Source organism: Canis lupus, chromosome 34, assembly GCF_011100685.1.
Source record: "Canis lupus familiaris isolate Mischka breed German Shepherd chromosome 34, alternate assembly UU_Cfam_GSD_1.0, whole genome shotgun sequence".
Taxonomy (NCBI): Eukaryota; Metazoa; Chordata; class Mammalia; order Carnivora; family Canidae; genus Canis; species Canis lupus.
Window position 1 is genome coordinate 35637264 of NC_049255.1, and position 22378 is coordinate 35659641.

The 22378-nt window shown below is 38.7% G+C and overlaps 2 protein-coding genes across 19 annotated transcripts in view; one reads left to right on the forward strand and one right to left on the reverse strand.

The window, feature by feature from the left end:
- Positions 1–18641, reverse strand: part of SLC2A2 (solute carrier family 2 member 2) — a 32020-nt gene extending 13379 nt beyond the window's left edge. The window contains exons 1-4 of one of the 3 annotated variants that reach the window (XM_038583896.1): positions 18508–18641; positions 10683–10775; positions 7272–7534; positions 2326–2450 (exon numbers count right to left, since the gene is read on the reverse strand). In XM_038583896.1, coding sequence (XP_038439824.1) covers positions 2326–2450; positions 7272–7534; positions 10683–10775; positions 18508–18522 — 496 coding nt within the window. In that variant the 5' untranslated portion in view covers positions 18523–18641. Of the gene's footprint in view, positions 1–2325; positions 2451–7271; positions 7535–10478; positions 10590–10682; positions 10776–10829; positions 10982–18507 lie in introns of those variants that run through there. The other 2 variants (XM_038583897.1, XM_038583898.1) reach the window with 2 other exon arrangements.
- The window catches only part of LOC119867530, a 115753-nt gene that overhangs the window by 55651 nt on the left and 37724 nt on the right, over positions 1–22378 (forward strand). For 6 of the 16 annotated variants that reach the window (XR_005384005.1, XR_005384014.1, XR_005384004.1 and 3 more), the window contains 4 exons: positions 13116–13294; positions 19913–20145; positions 20716–20789; positions 21280–21396. The exons of 2 other annotated variants lie outside the window; for them this stretch is intronic. Coding sequence is in view for 1 of the 14 variants with exons in the window: in XM_038583899.1 (XP_038439827.1) it covers positions 18758–18802; positions 19913–20145; positions 20716–20789; positions 21280–21335 (408 nt within the window). In the remaining 13 variants the exon portion in view is untranslated. Of the gene's footprint in view, positions 1–13115; positions 13295–17203; positions 18803–19912; positions 20146–20715; positions 20935–21279; positions 21563–22378 lie in introns of those variants that run through there. 8 more of the 16 variants (XR_005384010.1, XR_005384009.1, XR_005384008.1 and 5 more) reach the window with 6 other exon arrangements.

Here is a 22378-nt window from a genome sequence, read left to right on the forward strand (position 1 = left end):
CAGAACTGCAAGCCCTGAGTCTCCACAATGCGGAAGTACCTCAAGATTACTGTTTGAGTGGTGAGGGAAGTACGGACAGGTGGAAGAGGTTAAGGAATTCAAGGGCTCTTCCCCCAGTTACTCCCACCAGAGCATGATCTTCCAATAACAGGCTTTGGAAAAGATTCTGGTGCTTAAAGGAATAAAAAAAAAAAAAAAGAAAGAAAGAAAGAAAGAAAGAAAGAAAGAAAGAAAGAAAGAAAGAAAGAAAGAAAGAAAGAAGAAAGAAAGAAAGAGGAAAAGAAAGAAAAGAAAGAAAAGAAAAAAGAAAAGAAAAGAAGAAAAGAAAAGAAAAGAAAAAAGAAAAGAAAAGCACTAGGCAATCCAGCCTTCTATAGCTTTCTTAAATACAGATGTAATCAGTCAGGTTGGAGATGGTGGAGCATCCAGCCGTTTGCTGAGTGCATAAAAAGGTCAGACGTTATCAATAAGCAAGGCTGAAAGTAATGTTTAGCATTTCCTTAAGAATTTAAAAATAAGACTTGTCAGAGTCTTCCTCTTAGAGAGTTTCTCTACAAAAATGGAAATGTATGGTTTTTGTGTAAAGAATGAATCTGGGAACCATTTCAGTATATTTTTAATGCTTTAAATTGTTCTTAATATCTCACGCGAACAGTTGCATGATTGATATGGCATCTGAATTTTGGCTGACATTTACATATAACTCTAATGCGTGGTCTGTTGATCTTAAATAAGAAAAAGCCTATTTATTTGGCCCTATTCCAAGCTATACTGTCTCTGTAATGCTTCCTATTGTCTCTCCAGAACATAATAATGCAGATAAGTTCACGGGTCTGAGTTCACATAATTTTAAAGTCAAAATGTATTTCCTATAATTTTTAGCAGTTTTAATGCTCAGAGCAGGATGAGGCATCATTTTAAAAGGTAGGTAGGAGTACAAATTACTTGGCAATGCTAATGATAGGTTGCTCCACATCGTTTTATAGCATTTCTTTTCAATTTTCCCAAAAATATTTGTGATTTTTTTTCATAATGTATTTTAAAAAAATGGAGAGAGAAGAAGGAAGAATCATGATGATTTGGACCTCCTTGATAGTGTTATTACTTGCATTTCACAAAAGATCTACTTAATATATCTAAGGCCAGACAGAAACAGTGCCAGAATTAATTCATTCTGAATTTAAATCTCTCCATATGTGGGTTGACTCTTCACCTTGATAAAACTACTCTAACTTTCAGCTACTTGTATTATCATTTAAAGTAATGAAAAGAGACTTTTAATTAAGTTATTAACTTGTGGGTAATTTAGACTTTTGTTTCAAGGGATCACTGAAGACACATGGAGCTATAAGTCTTTTTGCAAGTAAAAGCTATAAACATTTTATAGGTCGTTTTGTGCTCTTGCACCTCCTCTCCCAGCCCCAGTGAATATTAGTGCTTTGAAAGACAACTTTATGATTTGGGACAATGGATTAAAACCTTGGCTCCAAACCATCAGAATCAGGGATTCTTCGGCATTGAGAAGCTAAAGATTTGGCTATTTTAGAGATTAAGTGATCCTCCCTTTGTTCAGACCTCTGCTGATTAAACTTGCTTCTGAAAGTTTGAAACTTCCAAAAGTTTGAAAAGCTGTTTCAAGAACTAGTGGTTCCAGATATTCAGATATGAGGTTTTCAAGGGGAGCATCCTTCATCCATTATGAACTCCCCTACCAGCTCCTCCTGCCTAACTACCTCTACCTGTGGTCACAGCCACTGTAATGCTTCATTCAGCCACATCTGGAATCCAGTTGTTAAGGGAATGTGGTCTGAGAGATGGGCTTGGGTGTCAAGGGCTTTCTAGGAAGGAGAGACAGAGACTCAAGTGGCCAAGTAAGCCGTAAGAGCTGAGTCGGGGGTTCTGGGCGTAGCGATGTGCCACTGTCTACTGTACAACAGGAGCAATAACAGCAGCTAGCTTTTCTTGGCAGCTTAGTACAGGCAGATTCTATGCTGAACATTTCACATGTATTCTCATAAGTGCCCTACATGGTGGATATTATCTCCTTCATTTAACAGATTAGGAAACTATGAGTTAAATAATTTATCTGAGATTATACCACTAGAAATTGCCATGAGCAAGAAGAAGCTTTGCAACTCCCACTTACTGGTCCCAAACCTCCCTGACTCAGGACTTCAACTTTATGCTATTGCCTTTCACTTTTGTGATGCCACCTCTGGCTCAAAAACTTCCCTACATGTTACCATATCTGCCTTTAGAATAATTTTTGGACAAGTAAGTGTGTGTGTGTGTGTGTGTGTGTGTACATGCACATGCATGACTTACCACAGTAGAGTCCTGATAAGCTTCTTCCTGAAATTATAAGAATGTGAGATGGTCCCAGTTTTGAAAACCCCATCAGGAGAGCTCCAGCTAATGAGAGAATGTTGGCTACCAACATGGCTTTGACTCTGAAATTTTAAAAAGCAAGGATTACAAATTCAGCATCAAAACTTGATAAAATTATTTGCTTTCAGAGTATGCTATTTACCTAAGAGCAGTTATTGTAATTTTTGCTGAAAAAGTTAGTTGGGGAAATTTAAACCATGATTGCTAGTTTATCGGTGGACTAAAGCATTAACAATAATGTTTATAATGAGAAAATCTGATGTTCATGCATGTGATGTCCACATTTTAATAGAGATGATTCAATTGTGGCAATGACTAGTTTGATTTAAGATAACACTTCTCAAATTTTTCAGTTACCTAATTAAGTTTTCTACAAATTGATTTTTTTAAGTAACAACTGTGTGGTGATAGCTACATTCAACACTGTAATTATAACCTATAAATCCCTAGGGAGGGAAAGAGGCGGACGGCGAAGAGGCAGGGAAGGGAGGAAAGGAGAGGAAAGGAAAAGGGCAGGAAGGAAAGGGGAGAGGGAACTGTCAGGAAATTCTTACATGAAATTAACCTTACTCAATGCCTGATCTTCACTACCGCCATTTCAATGTCGTTAGTTCTTCGTGAGGGATGAGGGATTGATTGATTGAGTTTCTTTCGTTATGTCTTTCTTTTTCTTTCTTTCTTTCTTTTCTTTCTTTCCTTTTTCTTCTTCCTTACCTTCCTTCCTTCCTTCCTTCCTTCCTTCCTTCCTTCCTTCCTTCCTTTTTCTTTCTTTCTTTCTTCTTTCTTTCTTTCTTTCTTTCTTTTTCTTTCTTAATGGTGCAGGGTTTTAGTTGACATAGATGATGTAAGGAACTTTCAAAGTTAAATTTGTTTTGATAAGAATTATTTGGAAGTAAATTAAAAGATATTTTTACTTTAGCCTTATCACAGAGAATTATAATTACTCATATTTTAACATTGTATGTAATGATATTTTTAGAACCTATGAATTAATGTTTACCAATGTAAAATATGTAATAAAGCTGACAATAGCAACAAAACATTATTTTCAAAATTAACCATATGAAAATTAACAATATTTATGATGTCTGATACTTTTTTTCCTATTAAATGGGAAGGTGGGGCACAAAAACCTTCAGAGTTCAATAAAGTTCAATAGATGATAAGGCAACCAATAAAAGAATCTGAATGGACAAGGTGTGGAAATACTGTGCCACAAAGAGATGTAAGCATCTTGTTATGTTCTGTGTTGAATAGGTGAGCTTTTCTTAAGCAACTTTCTTTAATACGTGACTTTTTTTTCCGGAGAGTAAAACTATGTGGCCTTATACTACAATGATTGCCCAACAAGTATGTGATAGGCTTAGTAATATCCCCTAAGAGTTCACATCCTAATCTCTCAGACTCTGGGAATGTATTACCTTATATGGTAAAAGAGATTTTGCAGATGTGATTAAATCAAGGATATCGAGATAAAGAGATTATCTCAGATTATCCTAGTGGGCCCACTGATGGAATCACAAGTATCCTTATAAGAGAGTGGCAGAGGAGAAGATTATATAATGGCAGAAGTAAGATTGGAATAATGTGCTTTGAAGATTGAATAAGGGGCCACAAGCCAAGCAATATAGGTGACCCCTGGAAGGTGGAAAAGGTCAAGGAAATGAGTTCTTCCCCCAGAAGCTCCAGAAGGAACCAGGCCTGCTGACACCTTGGCTTTAAAACCAAGTGAAGCTGAATTTGAGCCTCTGACCTCCAAAACTGTAAGAAAATAAACTTGTGTTGTTTTCAACCACTGTTTACGGTAACTCATAAGAGCAGTAATAGAAAGCCAACATATGAAAAATGTCAACTACTCAAAGGGAGGGGAAACAGTGATTTAGAGCTGGCCTGTTTCAGAGCTGCAGAGCAGAAAAAGACAGGGCTATTTCTCTGTGAAGTGCCCTTTCTCTACATAAGGACGGAGGGCAAACAAATTTAAAATTTTACCTTGAGAAATTGTTATTAGCTGGCTAGTAGTATATATTCTGTTAGGAAGTATATTCTGTTAGGGAGTAAAAACTCTTAAAAGAGATAGTCTGAAAGTATATTTGATGCCAAATTGCTCTAAAGTCTGTCTTCCTTACCATCAATGGATGCTAGAGCACTTTGCACTACTTAAAGGATTTTTAACTTCTGCTTAGGCAATAGCCAAGAATAACCCAAAAATACATGGAATTATTGAATCATGGAGAAAGAATTATATTTCTAAGTATATTTCTTTAAATTTTGCTCCAAATACTCCTGTTAGCATAGGTTTTAACACTGTCATCATCGTCTTCACATCATTGTCATCAAAGTAAGGCTATATTCAGTACCTGCTTACTCTGTGCTAGGCATTGTGGTAAGTCCTCTATCTGCGCTCTTGTAATTTTCACAATAATGCCACGAGTTAGGTATTATTATTTTTTCCCTCAGTGTAGATGGATGGGGAAACATGTTAGAGAACTTAAGTAACTCACTCATTTTCACACAGCTAAGTGACAAGCTAGAGTTTGATCTGTGTGAAAACAAAGGTTAATGCTTGGTTTTAGTGAGTTCTGTTTTTTTTTATACAAAAGAAAGAACCCATTCAAAGGAAGGCTATGTATACCTTCCTACACTTAACAGTAGTGTGGATTGCACAGACCATGGTCTCCTCCACTATATCATTATAGTTAAATTTTAAGTGTACAGCTTCTGGAAAAAGTGACCCTGAGAAGCCAAATCTATAAAACAGTGGCCACAGACATTTATTGCCTATTACACAATTACAAGGAAAGACTTTTTTTTAAAGCAGTAATGGAAAAATACATTTTTATTTACTTATTTTTAACAGAGCACTGACTTAGTAAGGAAAATCATGTAATTTCTCAGTGAATCTTCCTAGTAAAATTGTTTAATAGGAGGCTGAACTCTTTTGTCGTAAATTTTGACATTAAAGTTATCAGTTTTGTGGCTGTTAATCATAGAGAATCATTCTTCTGAGACTTGGAAGAAGCTTCACTTTTAGTTTACCATAAGTCATTCGATACATGATAATTTGACATTGATTTGGAGTATGACCATTGTTGATGCTACATTCTAAGACTTGAGAGGGTATGCGTCCTGTTTCCATCATGAGGACATGAATTGAATGTTTGAGTACATCACTGGACCTGCCAAAAATTTAATTTCTAAATGAGATAAGAACAAGGGCTGGCTCTTTCTTTCTTTCTTTCTTTCTTTCTTTCTTTCTTTCTTTCTTTCTTTCTTTCTTTCTTTCTTTCTTTCCTCTATGCCCAACTTGGGACTTGAGCTCATGATCCTGAGATCAAGAGTCAGGCTCCACCAACTAAGCCAGTAGGGGTGTGAAGAAGTATAAAATATCAATAGCTGCCAAAAGAATTGGTTTGCTCATATTTTAAAATTTAACTTTGCTTAATTTTGTTTATTTTAGAAATAGTTAATATAGAAAAAATTTCAATGACTGCTTAAACCAGTTTGGTTCAAATTAAAATGATTTTTAAATTTTTTAAACAATTAAAGTCAGTTTATGAACCCTGTAATTTGCAGATCCTGATTTTAAGTTCAGCTAAATACCAGTAAATTGATAAAAACGTGAGAAACTGACTATTTTATGGTATTATTGGTATTCATTATTTAAGAAAACTTCTTGTAGTCTTATTATATAAAATCTCCAGTGCTAGAGGAGGAAATTATCAGAATTTTAATAACAAGAGAGATAAAATTATAACTTAAAATAGGAATTTTAAAAACTAAATGAATTGTAATCCAGAATTACTAAAATAGTTATCTATATCACTTACATCTTAAAAGGTTTTTGCATTTTCTAAATATTCCATACTTGCATATTTATTCTTATTATCAGGGAAAAGATAATTAATAAAATGTGGCCTCAAAACAGAAGATGAATATAAAACAACAAACATTTGATTTTCTGATTTTATTTCCTCTCTATGTGTGGCTATGGAATCTCAATTTAGTATGTCACATGACTAAGTGAATGAAATTTAAGTGTAAAGGAGTTTCAGTGATTTTTTTTTTTCAGTGACATTTTTAATCCAAGACACGTGATTAAAATCAGAGTAAAGAAGTGGAAACACTATTTGCTTCGTTTCTAGTTAGGACTTTGAGATAGCAGAAGCAACAGCTAGAAACCCATGCCAAGTATATGGGACAAATGGGAGTTGGGGATATTGACTGACCTTAGGACTTGACTGATCCAAATGACAAATTCTAACTTGAAAATGAAAAAGTGGATGTCCGAGAAATGAGAAATGGAGTGATTTGGTGAAGCAAACCATGGATTCCCTGGTTAAAAATTTTACTCTTGGTTCTGCCATTGGGTTCCTGAGTTAACCATTTGTATAGTGGTTTCTTAATATGTTCTTTTTTTTTTAAGATTTAATTTATTTATTTGAGGTAGGGGGAGCATGAGCAGAGGGAGGCAAAGGAGAGTATCTCCCAACAGACTCCCAAATGAGTGTGGAGCCTGACTCGGGCTGGATCTCAGGACCCTGAGATCATGACCTGAGCCAAAATCAAAAGTCAGACACACAACCGACTGAGCCACCCAGGCGCCTTGATGTGTTTTAAAACTAACAAATTTAGAGAATCAAATCATTTCTGTGGAAATACACACAAAACTCATTTTTGCTATAAATGCTTCCATGATTAAGCAAACTAGGGCAACAGCTTTCTACATTATTTGTTCTAAAACCAACCTAATTCATAGAGTCATGAATTGAGAAGCAACTCTAGAACTATTCCACAAAAATAAGGACGATTTCTTTCTAACAAAGTCTTAGAAACCCCCAATACTAAAGTTTCCATGTTTATGCTTATTTATGAAACTTGCCTACCTTCCAATCCGATCCCCTAGCCATCCACCAAAAAATGATGCAATCATTCCACCAATTGCAAAGCTAGACACAGACAAGGACCAGAGCATGGTGACAAGGTTCGAAGATGCTGTAGTCTCTTCCTCTGCCAAAGGGGTTGGTATTGAATCCATTAGGCATGGGGTTGTGGGCAGTTCCTTTGTACTGTTGATAGTATAGTTGTTGATAGCTTTTCGGTCATCCAATGGAATACCCAAAACGTATGCATAATGGGATATTATTATCTGAAGAAATAAAATAAAGTAGCTCCAATAGTTCAAGTAATCTATACACTTTTTGTTTATTTTTCCTTTGGAATGTTTGTCAGGTGTTTAAAAGGGTCATCCCGATTATGGTATTATATACATACAATCATGGATAGATTTCCTTATAGTTGACTATATCCTGTAAAACAGAGGTTGCAAATTCCAGTGCCCACAGGAACTAGGCAGGAACAAATTAAGTGAAGGAGAACCCTGATAACCAAAGGACTGAAGTACTATCTCTATTATTGAGAATATAATAGCAAGTGGGCAAGATTATAGCACTGGAAGGCATTTGTCCCACCTAAAGAAGGAAGCTGCAAATGTGACACTAGTGTTCCATAACATGTAAGTTTTAAAAAGAAGCCAGAAATCTGGGTTTTATGTAAAATTCTTCAAGTTTTAAATGCAGGAAGCTATTAAAATTGAAAATATTCTGCAGGCTAAAAAGATAACACTTTTCACACCAGTGTTACCTGTGCACAGTAGGGTTTAAATAGATTGATGCAACTATTCAAATAGAAGCATAAAAATAACTATAAGAAAAAAAGATTGGGAAAGATGAAGCCAACAATAAAGTTAGTATACAAAATCTAAACACTAGGTGCTATATCCTTGCTAGAAGTATGCTATAAATTTAACAATAAACTTCCTAGCAGCCAGCGCAAAGAGAGGAAACCAATCATGTTGATGAATTTGATGAATTTCAAAGATAAAAATAACTGAGTGCCCCCTGAGAAGGGATTAAGACCTGAAGGACTTTTCCCCTCTGTGTCCTCATAGATTTCTGTATGTAATAGAATGAGCAGCATTCAAAACTAAATTTCATCGAGCCATAGTTTATGATGTGTTTCAATAGAGGCAAAGATCCTACCAATGTGTAATTGAGTAAAGGCGCAGCCTTTGGGCTTCCTTTCTTGTCCTTCCTCTCAGGGCTGATTGGGTCACTCTTCAGCGGCCTGGGAGGACCTCTGACAAGGGCCTGGCATGAGCTGCTCTAGGCTGCCAGTCATGGGCAAAGCCCTATGTGACGAAATCTGCTTAGTGAGGGACAGAATTGATATCCTCTTATTATAAAAGAACTTTGACCAAGACATTTGCCTCATTAGTAGACCATTCTACATGGATAATAATGCATAGAAAAAAAGGCTGGAAGGTAATATTCAAAATGTTCTCAGCTGTTTGCTCTATGTGGTAGAGTAAGTATAGGTGATTTGTTGTGAATACTTTCTGTAACAGGTATGTGTAGTTTTTATAATCATAAAAAAGTATAATTTTAAAATCATAAAAAAGTATAAATTTTAAAATTTATAAATTTAAAATACCCTAAAATAATGCCACGTGTCATTCCACTAACAAATGACGCTGGATGACTATTCTTTAATGGTGTTTAAGTGGCTTGTTAAACACAGAAAGAGGGGCTCTAGAGTGGTCACCAAGCCTGATGCCAGTGGGGGATCCATGTTTTAAAGTCTCGCTCTAGGACTTGTATTGAAGGAGGGGGAACTTTAATTTTCCCTCTCCTTCCCTGGAGAGGATGATTTAAGTAGGAAATGAAAAGGTCTTACACAAAAAGAGGCTCTTCTGATTCCAAATTATGCTGATGTTGAACCAAATTTTAAGAAGGCTGCTAAGTTGGCACGTGTTGTCATCACTCACAGAAAAAAGCTGTGGCCCCCAGCATTGTTATCTAAATCTTTCAATCTCATGATAATATGGTGCATACAACCAAAGCATATCTTCTGGCCCAAGGAGCAACACTTTTCAGGTGACAGACTAGAGCCAGTACACATTTTTTTTTTTTTTTTTGGAATCCAACATTGTAAGGGAAGCAGATGAAATATGATGTATTCATAGAAAGCACCCAACAAATGCTTGTGCCTTTAATCTTATGCCTCTTCTCCCCCACTGCCCCACCAGCTTCTCTCCTCTTTCTCTCTTTACTCACCAAACAGTTCATTGAACACCTTCTTTATGCCAATCATTGTGCTTGACATTGGTTACAGGAGGAAGAAAAAGACGTTGATCCTTCCCTAAATGCCTCAATTAGAGCAAAGGGAATGAAGTCCTGGTTCCCCCACTTACAGGCTGTGGGAGTGAAGAAAAACGACATCCCTCTCCTATTTATTCATTGGATACCAGAGTAGGGATGCACAAAATAAATGAGGCAAATGATAGGAATTATTCAAGATCTTTAAAAACCCCCATCCGGATAGTTATCATGGTGAAAATTTTGTTGGACTTCTTGACTATGATTTAGCAGTTTTATATTATCTTTTTTTTAAAGATTTTATTAAAAAATAAAAAATAAAAGATTTTATTTATTCATGAGAGACAGAGAGAGAGAGAGAGAGAGAGAAGTAGAGACACAGGCAGAGGATAAGCAGGCTCCATGCAGGGAGCTGACCTGGGACTCCATCCTGGGACTCCAGGATCATACCCTGGGCCAAAGGCAGTGCTAAACCACTGAGCCACCCGGGCTGCCCAGTTTTATATTATCTTATTTTGAATTATCTAGGGGAGACAGAATTAGGTGGGGAAGATGGGACCTTTTTAGTGTTAGGTCTCCTAAACTTTTTCATCTGGCCTAGAATTGGGCATAATAAGGTTTCTGGAGGTTAGACTGGGACAACATATGTTAAAGTACCCAATGCACAGTGAGTTGGTGCCCAGTGAAAGTTTGTGCATAAAATGAGTCATTCCTTTTATTCGTCTCGCTTATTTCCCAGCATTTTTATTCCTTTAATTTTTTTTTTTTTTTTTTTTTTTTTTTTTTTTTTTTTTTTTTTTTACTCACTTATGGCTCAGAGCTCTAAATACACTCTTAAGTTTTTTAAAACAACATCTGTAGGCACGTGGTATTCTGGCTTGAGTTTTCAGTGAGCTCAGCGAACAGCAGAGTCAGAGATCAAGAATTGTTTATTACCTTTTCTTTCTTTGTGAGGGTTATTGAGTAGTCAAGGCCAAGTTATCAGCTTTGAAGCCATGCACACAGTGCCTGACGGAACACTGGGATTACCCCATGTTCCCCACGTGGGTACACTTTATCTCTGTGTATGAGGAACACAGATCGTTCAGTCACTGACAGAAATCGTCAAAAAGAGATTTGAATTGTATGTGTTTCACTTGCCTCTTGAGGTGCATTGATCACGCCAATGTCATATCCAAACTGGAAGGAGCTGAGTGTAGCGGTGAAGACAGTGAGAACCAAGGTCCCGGTGATCTGTGGGTAATGAAACACAGGGCTGGGAAACACTAGGCAGTTTCAGTTACCTACCCTCCTGGCAGTCTGTAGCTTGGACTTCTGATAGGCTCCACAGGCTGGTTCTTGCTCCTTGCTCCTTGTACACAGTGTGCCCTATGCTCCCAGCAGAGGTCTTTCATTCAGGAATGCAAGAGCCATCCATCAAGTCCTCCACATTGCTAAAGCTGAGAAAAGTTTGGGACAATTTCTTCCGAGACAGGAAGGAACCAAACCTCCTTTTCCATATATATATATATATTTTATAAAAATATATTTATATTTTATTTATAAATTTATATTTATAAAATATATTTTATATAAAATAAAATATATTTTATAAAATATATATGTATTTTTAAGATTCAAAATCAAGACTGAGGACTAGAATTGCTACTGACCAAAGGACACTGCCATGATAAAAACAGCCAATTTATATCATTGGGAGAAGCCAAAAAGGCACTAGTAACAGAGATAGGGAGGTCTGGGCATTGCTACAGTACAAAAACACCTCAAAACTCATACAAGAGGCATCACTCAGGCTTTATCATGACCGCATCAATATCCAAGTAAGGATAATCTTCAAGATTTGTAACTAATTGAACCTAGAATTATGGACTGAAGGATGTTATTTTCTTTCCAACTCCATGTAGCTACAAAACTCAGTGTAGAAAGGGACAGAGCATTCACTCCCTTCAACTCATAAATACATGTCTAACCTTCTTAGAGAAATCCCATCATACATGTAGAATCATATATCAGGATATTTGATTCAGCACTCTGTGTGTGTGTGTGTGTGTGTGTGTGTGTGTGAGAGAGAGAGAGAGAGAGAGAGAGCAAGATGGCAAAAATTGTAGAAAGAACCAAAATGTCATTCAATGGAAAATGGCCAGATAGGTTCAAAAACATCATGATACATACAACATGTCATGCTGCAGTTAAAAAGGGTAATGTGATCATTATGTACTAACTTATTGTTGAGTGACAAAGGAAGGTGTGTAATCTCATTAATTTTTTGGAGGCTTAAACCTGAGTATTCCATGATTTGTGCATGTTATATGTAAGTCACATAATATTTTCTTGAAGAACAAATAAGAAAAGGATGACCATTGAGGAATGTGCTACTAGAGAAGGGAAACAAAACAGTATTTTTTTCTTTAATTTTTATTATAAGACATTTTATAAGGAAATCATTTCATGTATAATATATAATTTAAATGTTTAAATAAATTGCATGGGATATTGTAGAAACTTCATTGAACAAATGAATGAGTCATATCAACATGGATTCCAGCTCCCATTTGATATTTAGGGAGTATTATGACCCAAACCACTTTTCCTATAGGATCTTCAAATTTTCTCTAAGCAACAGGATGATTGTAAATCTCTACTCCATCATGAATAGTTTATTAGCTAAATCTCCTCGTTCCTTAATGAAGTTAGAGGTCAGAAATCTCAGTGTCATCATCAATGAAGTATTATCACAGAACCAGCCTGAGAGCCCTTGAGTTCTATAATGTAGAGGTTCTAAAACTAGACCCCCATTGGAGAGCTTGTTACTGGTGTAGCTTCCTGGTGTACTATTGGGTTGGAATGTCTGTGATGAGAATTGGAATCTGTAGGTTTGTACTCTCTTTCCACTAATTCAGAATGAATTTCAGGTGGCACTTCTGTAGGCTTTTCTTCCCAGCACCTTTCTTCTCCAAAAGGACTTAAAACTATCCCCAAAGGTATGATAATATATTATCTTGAAAGAAGCATATATATCCTATATCCATATATATCCTGAGGGAAGCATACATATATATAAAATATACATTATATTGAGATATAAATCATATATGCCTATATATAATACAATAATTACAAATAAATTCAAAGTATATTAACTGTAACTGTGTATGCACATACACACACACAATATGCTACATTGTGTATGGGATTACCAGAGATTTTGAATTATCCTTTATTTATTTATTTTTTTTTTAATTTTTATTTATTTATGATAGGCACACAGTGAGAGAGAGAGGCAGAGACACAGGCAGAGGGAGAAGCAGGCTCCATGCACAGGGAGCCTGACGTGGGATTTGATCCTGGGTCTCCAGGATCGCGCCCTGGGCCAAAGGCAGGCGCTAAACCGCTGCGCCACCCAGGGATCCCGAATTATCCTTTAATATGTAACTAGATACCTAATACCTAGTGTCTCAGGCAACCAAACTAAAATGAGTTCCATTTACTTGGTTGATAGTTTCTCCTCAAATCCTTTTTCCTCTTCAGCTGTTTCCAAGGACAGGGAATTTTATCCTTTCCTTTTATTTGTAGGAAGTAACCATCATCAGCAGTGAGGGGGCCAGGGGCCACCTTGACAAGGCTTCCACCCACTTCCCTGAAAGTCTCCATCACTACAATCTAGACAATCTGATAATAGGCGCAATGCAAACACAACTTCAAGGCCTAATACTGAATATTTCTGCCTACTGCATGCCTATTCATCGATATAGGTGATTATCTCTTTTAACTATATTGGTTTTCTCTTGCAGCTATAACAACACATATTTGTTATTCTACAGTTCTTATAGGTCAGAAGTCTGGTATGAGTCTCACCAAACTAAAATTAAGATGTTGGCAGGCTGTGTTCCTTTTTTTTGGAGGCTGTCGGGGAAAATTTGGGTTGCTGGTAGAATTCTGTTCCTCATGGCTGTAGGACCAGGATCTGTGTTTTTGTGCTGGCTGTAAAGCGAGGGCCATTTCCAGCTCTAGGGGCCTCCACAGTCATTGGTTAGTTGTGCCCTTCCTCTATCTTCATAGCCAGAAATGGGCCAGTAACGTCCCCATGTTGCATTTCACTGATCCTGACTACAGCTGGTGGAAAAGTTCTTCCCTTTGAAGAATTTATGGGATTAGATTTGGCCTATCTGGATAATGATAGATAATCCAGGTAAATCTTCCTATCTCAAGGTCCATAACCTTAATGACATTTGTAAAGTCCTTTTTGCCATTTAAGGTAACATTTACACATTCTGGAGACTGGGTAATGGACACTTCTCATGACAGCACCATCAGTGTCCCTATTTTATAGATAGCTAGACTAGTTTAAGGTCTCACAGCCAGTAACTTATACAATAATGATTTAGACTGAGACTCTATGCTTTTAACTAATTAGTTATTTTGTATTTCTCATCGGTCAGAAATATTCAAAAGTCAAGCACATCTAAAAGTCTAGGATCATAATCTTCCTAAATAAAAAAAATCTGAGGGTGCACATGTTCACAGAATTTGCCAAGTGTGATGCTGAAGCCAAATCACCAATACCCACCAGTTTCAAGTGCATTTTCCTACTACCCACCAGACAAATCCCCTCCTTCCTCATCTACCCACAAAAAACTTTTATGAGGTTTCTGTACAAAACTACAAAAGAGCAAAAGCTACTCAACTGCTCATCTGTAGCTCAGTCAAAGAAGAACCTCATGGCCTTCCCACCACCAAGCCCAGGGCCATGATGTACTCACCCAGTTTCATCCCTGCATCTCCTTTTCTTCCTGTAGCAGAATGTCCAAGCACTTGGTGTCTTAGTGACTGCCCTTCCCACTCCATCCCTGGGCTTCTGCTCTCTGCTGGCTCTGTCCTCCTGCCCCCACCAGACAATCATATAGTTCCTTTCTTCTTATTTTAACAATCCAACTAGTCACCATGCCAATGGTGAGCAGAGGTGCTATGGAAATGGAAGTTAGGGATGCAGGTGGTGGCTGCAGCAGATCTGGTTCCCCGTAATCTCCATCGGCCCTCCCCAGCCACTCCAAATACACACTCTAAGTCACAACAGCGTTAACTGCTCCTATATTACTTGATAAAAATGAAATTTTAATTTTCAAAGATTGAAGTTCTCTGGAGCTCCCGTTCCTTTACTTTCTAATCAAATTGTTCTAAGTCATTACTATAGAAATTCTGAGGCTGCCCCTAAGACCAATTTCTCATAGGAATAATGGAAAAAGGAACTGTAAAGGAAACAAAGTTTTTAAATGTTTAGAAATCTTCAAGTGTCCTTTAAGTCCTTGTCCTCTGGTTTTCTTGGCTGCTTGTTCGGAATTGGCTTTGGTCTTACCATCCCGGGGAGGGAGGTGGCTGCAGTTTCCCCACTTTAACTTCCTAAAATAGAAATCTCATCTAGTTGGTCATGTAAGGAACAATGTTATCAATTTTAAGAAAGTTACTTGAATTCCCTACTAAAGTCATAATTCCAAATATAGAAGTCTCTGGAGCTGCTTGATTGCATTTCTTCCTTTCTTTTTTCTTTTCTTTTTTTTTCCTTTCCTCCCTCTCTCTTTCCCTTCTTTCCTTCTTCTTTCTCTATTTTTCTCTTTCTTTCTTTCTTTCTTTCTTTCTTTCTTTCTTTCTTTCTTTCTTTCTCTCTCTCTCTCTCTCTCTCTTTCTTTTTTTTTTTCTGTTTTATATTCAGGTTTAATTTACCTCTCTGAACTTTGCCTTAAACTGGCTCTTTGCTTTCCATCTTTACTTTTTCTGTTGTGAAATGACAATAGATAAAATTTGTAGTCAATCTTCTATGCGTGTTGATATTAGGCTTGGTCAAAAAAGTTTTGTTTATGAGAGGGAAAGTTACTGAAGACTGCTAAGCCTGAATGAATTAGCCCATCAATCCTACCCATTAATCTAATGTCCAAGAGGTTGACTCAAGGATAGGTATATAGGAGCTAATAAGAACAGTGAGAACTTAGGAAGTTACCTAGTGCAGGCTCTGGGTTCTAAATGGTTCACCTGTTCTTTCAACAACTCTGTAGGTAGTAATTATTATTTTCATGTCACATATGGAAAAACCAACACACAGAGGGTAAGGAACTTGTCCAAAGGCTACATACCTACAGAGTGGCTGAAGGTCTTCAAGCTTCGTCTTTTACCTCTTCATAGGCTACAAGATATTAAGCCTGACTCTTAGGAGGACTACTTTCACTCAGAGCTCAATAATTTTAAGTTAGAGAAACTAGGTTCTACATCCAATGAAAGATAGGCTGCAGGATAAATATGGGATTACATAGAATGGACGAGGGCTGAGCCCTAATGTAAAACAAAGTGTGGTGTTTATTTTGTGGTTTAGAAATCATATGGTGTTTGTTAGAAAGAATAAATCAACGTGGAATTCAGAAAACCTAGAAGAGTCCCAGCTAGGCCCTTATCCCTGAACCTGCTTCTTTACCAAAAAATGGGTATAATAGTTATTGCATAAGATTATCATAAAGATTAAATAAGATACATAATATAGTCTTCCTACAAATAGTGAGAGGGCTCTAAAACAATTGCATCTTTTTTCTTAAATTTTTATTTATTTATGATAGTCACACAGAGAGAGAGAGAGAGAGGCAGAGGGAGAAGCAGGCTCCATGCACCGGGAGCCCGACATGGGACTCGATCCCGGGTCTCCAGGATCGCGCCCTGGGCCAAAGGCAGGTGCTAAACCACTGCGCCACCCAGGGATCCCAACAATTGCATCTTTAATCACATTAGCATCTCACTTATCTCTCTTGTCAACCAACCATCTGTCAACTTTTCATGTCACCAATAATCTAAATAACAAAGTACAAGAAATTATCCCTATTTTATAGGTGAGGAAACAAGGGCTTAGTAAGTGATATGTCCAGTACCAAATAGCTAGTAAGTAACAGATACTCTAGTGTTCAAACCAAGAACTGGTGTTCATAAACTCCCATTGCTAAACAAACAAACAAACAAAGAGATTTTAAGTAGCTACGTATTGACTTGGTATGGAGGAGAAGCTGATGTCTTTCCTCTAAACTGCATGGCTCCAAATGCCAACCTGAAGGTTATCTTGCACCCAACTTTGAAAAACTCCAGGGACCTCTCAGGCCATAGAGTTTTCATGCTGAAAGGGATCTTAGAGAACAGAGGATTCTAATCTAATTTTTATCATTTTTCCCTTGAAGAAACTGAATTCAAGTCCTTGTCTGAGTTATACAGCCCAGAACTCAGGTCTCCTGACTCTCAGTTCCATGCTTATCCCACTTCTTTCAAAAGGTCTGGGCAGATTTACAAAGCTGAAACATTGTACTCTACATCAGTTCTCATTATTTCTGGGTTCCATTATTACACAAGAACCAAGAGCCAAGGAATTTCTAAAGCAACAATTTCTAAAGCAAATTTCTAAAGGGAATTTAATGATAGTTCAAAATGAAGCTTGAGCATTTACTATATGTCAGACACCATGGTAAGCATATTACCTTCCCTTTTGCAGTATCTTATACACTTTAGTTATTCGAACACTACCTTTATGATATTTGCCAAATCTACATGCCATCCATATAGTTATTAACCTAATATTTGTCTTTGTATCATCTTTAAAATGCTAACCATTTTAGTTCTATCCTGCGCTATACTAGGAAATCATGAAATCCTAGTTATTTTTAAAATACATCATACAAATACATAACTAATAACATTAAAATATTTGTCATCTGTGTCTCTCAAATATTATCACATTTAGATACTCCCAGACTATAAAGAACTATTATAATCCCTGTATATCTTATATTATATTCTCCTATTATATCCCAATATGTTCTTATTTTGTCACAATATAGAAAACTCAAGCTCAGTTAAATAACTTAACTTTGGTCTCATAGCAGGTACGTAGCATCACCACACTCCAAATCCAAGCCAGGCTAATCGCAAAGTCTGTGCTCCTACTTTACTGACATCAAAAAGTGCTCAGCAGAGTAAATTAAAATCAGAACTTGAGAGATCCTACTCTAACAGGGCCACAGACTTACCTCTTGGTGTGATTGTGTGCAGGGGTAGGTGCGTGTGGTTGAGGAAAACTTACAAGGGAATGACAGCACTATGAGCTTTCTAATTTTAAGTGTTTATTTTCAAAAGTATCATATCTACAAAGAAGTTGAAAAAGTAGCGCAGTGAACGCTCCCTACCCTGTGTTCAGGAATGGTTACCATTTACATTTGTTTAATTTTCACTGTGTGTGTGTGCGCGAGCACACGCATGCACGCATACACGCATACACGCATATGTATGTAGTTTGGTTGGAATCATTTGAAAATAAGCTGCAGATATTAGAATCAGTTCATTCCTAAATACTTTAGCATGTGTTCACTAAGAACAAAGACATTCTCCTACATAATTACAATACCATCACCATATCCAAGAAAGTAATAAATACGCTAATATTATCTACTGTAACAGCCCATTTTCAAAATTTCATGACTGCCCCCATATTGTCCCTTACAGCTGTTTTCTTTTTTCCAGGATCTAAGATCGCTTGTTGCACTTGGTTGTCAGTTCTTGATCTCCTTTTATCTAGAACAGTCCTTCTACCTCTTGTTTTTCATTCATTGTCATTTTTGAAAATTTCGGACCAGTTTTCATGAGTCGTTGATACAGGTTAATTTGCCCTTTTTCTGCACATTCTTTCAGAATTACTTGAGAAAAAGTTACATAGACTTCTCAGCAAACAGCAAATATCCTTAAAGTTCTGAATAGATTACATGATATAAAATCCTGACTATGATATATATTTTAGCAGCCAAATCAACTATCAGTTGGCCAAGAGAAGTAGCCTTGATCTGTGGTAGGTACACCCAATATCCCCCAAATCCTCCATCTGGACTTGAACAAATCCAGATTCATTTGGATTTCCTTAAGCTGATTTAAAATGAACATAATGCTGCTTTACCTTGTCTTCTGTCATTTTATCGGTTAGGAGTCCTCCTCTTAACTCCACGTCCTGTGATGAGTGTGGCACATGCAGCTGGCCAGCCGCTGCCTTTCTCCAGCTTTCTACTAGTTATACATTAGAGGAGGAGGAGCAAGGAAAGGAAGCGGAGTGGTCATTTTTATTAAAGTCCAAATCTAATCTTGGCAGAGGTTGACTATTGAGGAGAATCTAATCAATAAATGCTTTGCCTTCGTGACTTGTAGCTTCAATGCTTGTGCACCAGCAAAAGGAAATGGGAGCAGGTCTCTCTGGCGTAAGTTACGAACCAGGGACGGTCACACTTCAAGAAATTTTAAGTACACCAGTAACCAGGGATGGTGAAAAAGAAAATCTTTGGTGTCTTTTGTAGAAGATGAGATGCTGGGCTGACGTACCGTGTTGTGAGATGACAGAGACAAGGGACATGGGAGGTACATTGCACTCTGCCCTGCAGAGAACCAGTACTATGGTGTTTGTGCTTTAGAGCTGGGCTGTGTGGCCAGAGGCCCTTGTAAGCTTGATTGCTTTACCTGGATGAGCTTTGGAGAGCTACGAACTTGGGTTTGAATCTCAACATTTTACTGGTGGTATTACTTTGCTTAAGTTGGCTCCCAGTGACTTTTCTCTGTTTTTTCACTGAATAAAATGAAAGTAACAGAATGCATTGTTTGCTATATGGATTAAATGTGATAGGAAAGTGGTTAGTCTAGTCCATAATACGTGCTCAGCAAATGTTGGTTGTTGTTATTTTTGCTATTATTATTATTGGTATAGTGTTATGTTGAGAGGCGCTTGTAGAATATAGAGTTCTCAAGTAAATCTGCTCGTATGGCTTGAATCTGTACCCTTCTGTGTCTTCTTTATCATGTTCAGCCCTGTGGGAGCCCAGACAGGGTCAAAATTGGTTGAGCTTGAACTATGTTTGGTGACTGTTGTCACTGGCTCTACTGAGGCTCAGCTGGAACCAGTTCCAGCAGAGGAATTACAACAGACAGTCCCCCAAATCCGGGGATGTTATGAAGAAGCAGACAGTGATAAAGTGAAGGATAAAGGAGACTCCAATTTCATGTGTCTCTTATTTCACCACCGCCCTTTTATTTCTATTATCTCTGCAGGGCAACCCAACGAGTAAATAATTCAGTCTAAACCACAAACTTGAGCCCAGCACAGTCCTAGGTTCTGATATGCATGAAATAAAAGACACTTAGGTGTTCACAAGGTATAAGAATATTGTCTAAATGGAATCACAAACAATAAAAGTTTTTTTTGGTAGAAAAACATGAACTAATATATTATTAGCAATAATAATTAATCTTTATTGAGTTGTTGCTTGTCGCCAGGTGCTGCTCTCAGCATTTTACAAGGATTACTTTTTCATCCCAAGGCAATCTCCTTTGTAAACTGGGCTTTGGCGAGCAAAGTTAGCCCAGATAGCCACACGGACGTCAGCGCACAGCCAGCACCTGGCTTTCTGCACCAGTTTCAGCTGGTTCTGCACCCGTTTCGGCTGGGGATGCGCGCTGCCCACTCGTCAGAGCGCCCACGATCAGGAGAGGATTTCTTAGCAAACCACTTTCCAAGCGACTTGACACTGCAAGGAGGAGTCTTGGGGCAACCGTGAGAAAGGAGTTCCCTTCTGACTTTTACCAACCTCGGGGTCCTGAGTCGTCCTTTTAAGAGACGGAATTGGCCTCGCGCGCGGCGTGGGGTCCGGGGAGCCTGCACCCACCCCCCACCCCCCATCCCCCATCCCCGCGCAGGGGGCGCGCCCTGGAGCCGCGCGCCCGCCTCCCCCGGTTTGGCCAGCACCTGTCCCTGCTCTGTCTCGCCCGGAAAGAGCAATCCGTGCCCCTTAGGGATGGGCTGAAGCTGCCTCCGGGGCGCAGGGAGGCGGGCGCGGAATCGCGGCGGAGGCCTGGCGCGGGAGGGGCTGCGGTGGCACCTGCGCGTTCCCCGGGCGGTGATGGGGCGCTGGGGGGGGGGGGGGCGCCCAGGGGCGCCGAGAGCTCCCCGCTGAGCCGTGGGGTGGTTCTTCACGCTCCAAACCTGGAAGGGCAGAGTCTGATTACTTCTTGGCTGATCTAATCCTCGTGGTAGATAGCCCTGGCTCTAGGGGGGAGAGTCTCCAAGGATAGGAAAGAGTCCCCCCTCCCCCCCCTTTTTTTTCATTATTTTTCTTCCTTTCAGCAACAGGAGACTTCTAGAAGAGGGAGGAGAGGAAACCAGCCCTCCCAGCTTGCTGCATTCCTCTCACCGGGCAGGTGCGGGAAGGCAAAGGCGTCCCGGGGCACCCCATCCAGTGTGTTGAACTGGGCCAAGCTAGGGGCGCAGGGGGCAGCTGGAGACTCCTTGACCCTGCGGGAGACAAGTGCACTTTAAGATTTCCGAGTCAGACTCGCCCTCATGGTACTTGCCTCTTGCCCTCTCTAGACACTCTGGTCGGGGCCACCAGCATCTCTCCCGGCTGTGACCCCCTGGCCTCCCTGTCCCCATTCTTACCCTACAGTCCCCTTTGACAGAGCAGCCAACAGTGGTTTAAAAATTAAACCAGACCATAACCCCCTTTGCTTAAAAGTATCCAGAGGCTTCCCAGTCACCCTTAGAAAGAAACCCGAATTCTTTTCTATGGCAGGAGCAGCGGGTTTGGTGTAGTGTTCATTCCCTGACGCTGGGATCTCTCCTCCTCCTCCTCCTCCTCTCCTCCCCGTCTGCTCAGCCACACTGGTCTCAGGCTTGTTTAATGTATTCCAGGCTCAGCACCTTTGTACTCCTCGGGCCCCTGCCTAGAGCACTCTGCCCCAGATTAGTATGTGGCTGGCACCTCTACAATCAGATGACAGCGCAGACTCTCTAACCAGGCTTGTTCAGGTGGATGCCACCTCCCTCTTCCAACTCATTCTCGGTCCTATTACTCTGCTTTTATTTTTTCACAGCCCTTATGCTTGAAATTTTATTTACTAGTATTTTATAATTAAAACAAAATATTTCATTAATAAAATAATGAATAATAAATGACAATATTATGTATTAGATATGTATTATATACATTATGTGTAATAATGGTTATCTATAACATAATAAACATATTTAATTATTTAAATATTACAATTATTTTAATTAAAATGTATTATTATTTTATTATTTTACATGTCTATTATTTATTATGTTCCACTTTCCCCACCATATTTAGGTTCCATGAATGTGGAGACCTTGCCCATTATGTTATTTCCAGTGCCCGCTAGAGTGGTGGGTACATAGTAGGCACCCAATAAGTATTTATTCATTTAATAAATGAAGGAAGTTCAAGAAGAGTTGCCACATGCTTGGGTTTTGTTTTTTAAAGATTTTACTTTCTTACTGGGGGGGAGAGAGAGAAAACATGAGCAGGGGGAGGGGCAGAGAGAGAAGCAGACTCCCCAGTGAGCAGGGAGCCCAATGTGGAACTAGATCCCGGGGTCCTGGGATTATGACCTGATCTGAAGGCAGGCACTTAACCAGCTGAGCCACCGGGCGTCCACTACATGCTTTCTTTCAATGCGGGAGGAGGCATCTGAGGCTGGCATTAGATATTTATTGATTTAACGTTCAATAGATGCAGTATTTACACTGCATTTTGGTAGGCACCAGTTACAACAGTGAACTGAACAGACAGGTCTCTGCTCTTACGGGGCTTACATTCTATGAAAGATACAAGATGGGTGCTGAGAAAGAGAACACCAGGGGGTGCCCACTTTAGAAAAGTGCTCAGAAGAATGTTCTTTGAAGAGGTGTCTTTTTAGTTGATACCTGAAGAAGGAGCAGGCAGGGTGGAGGGGGAAAGTATGTGCCAAGCTTCAGGGAGGAAAGATCT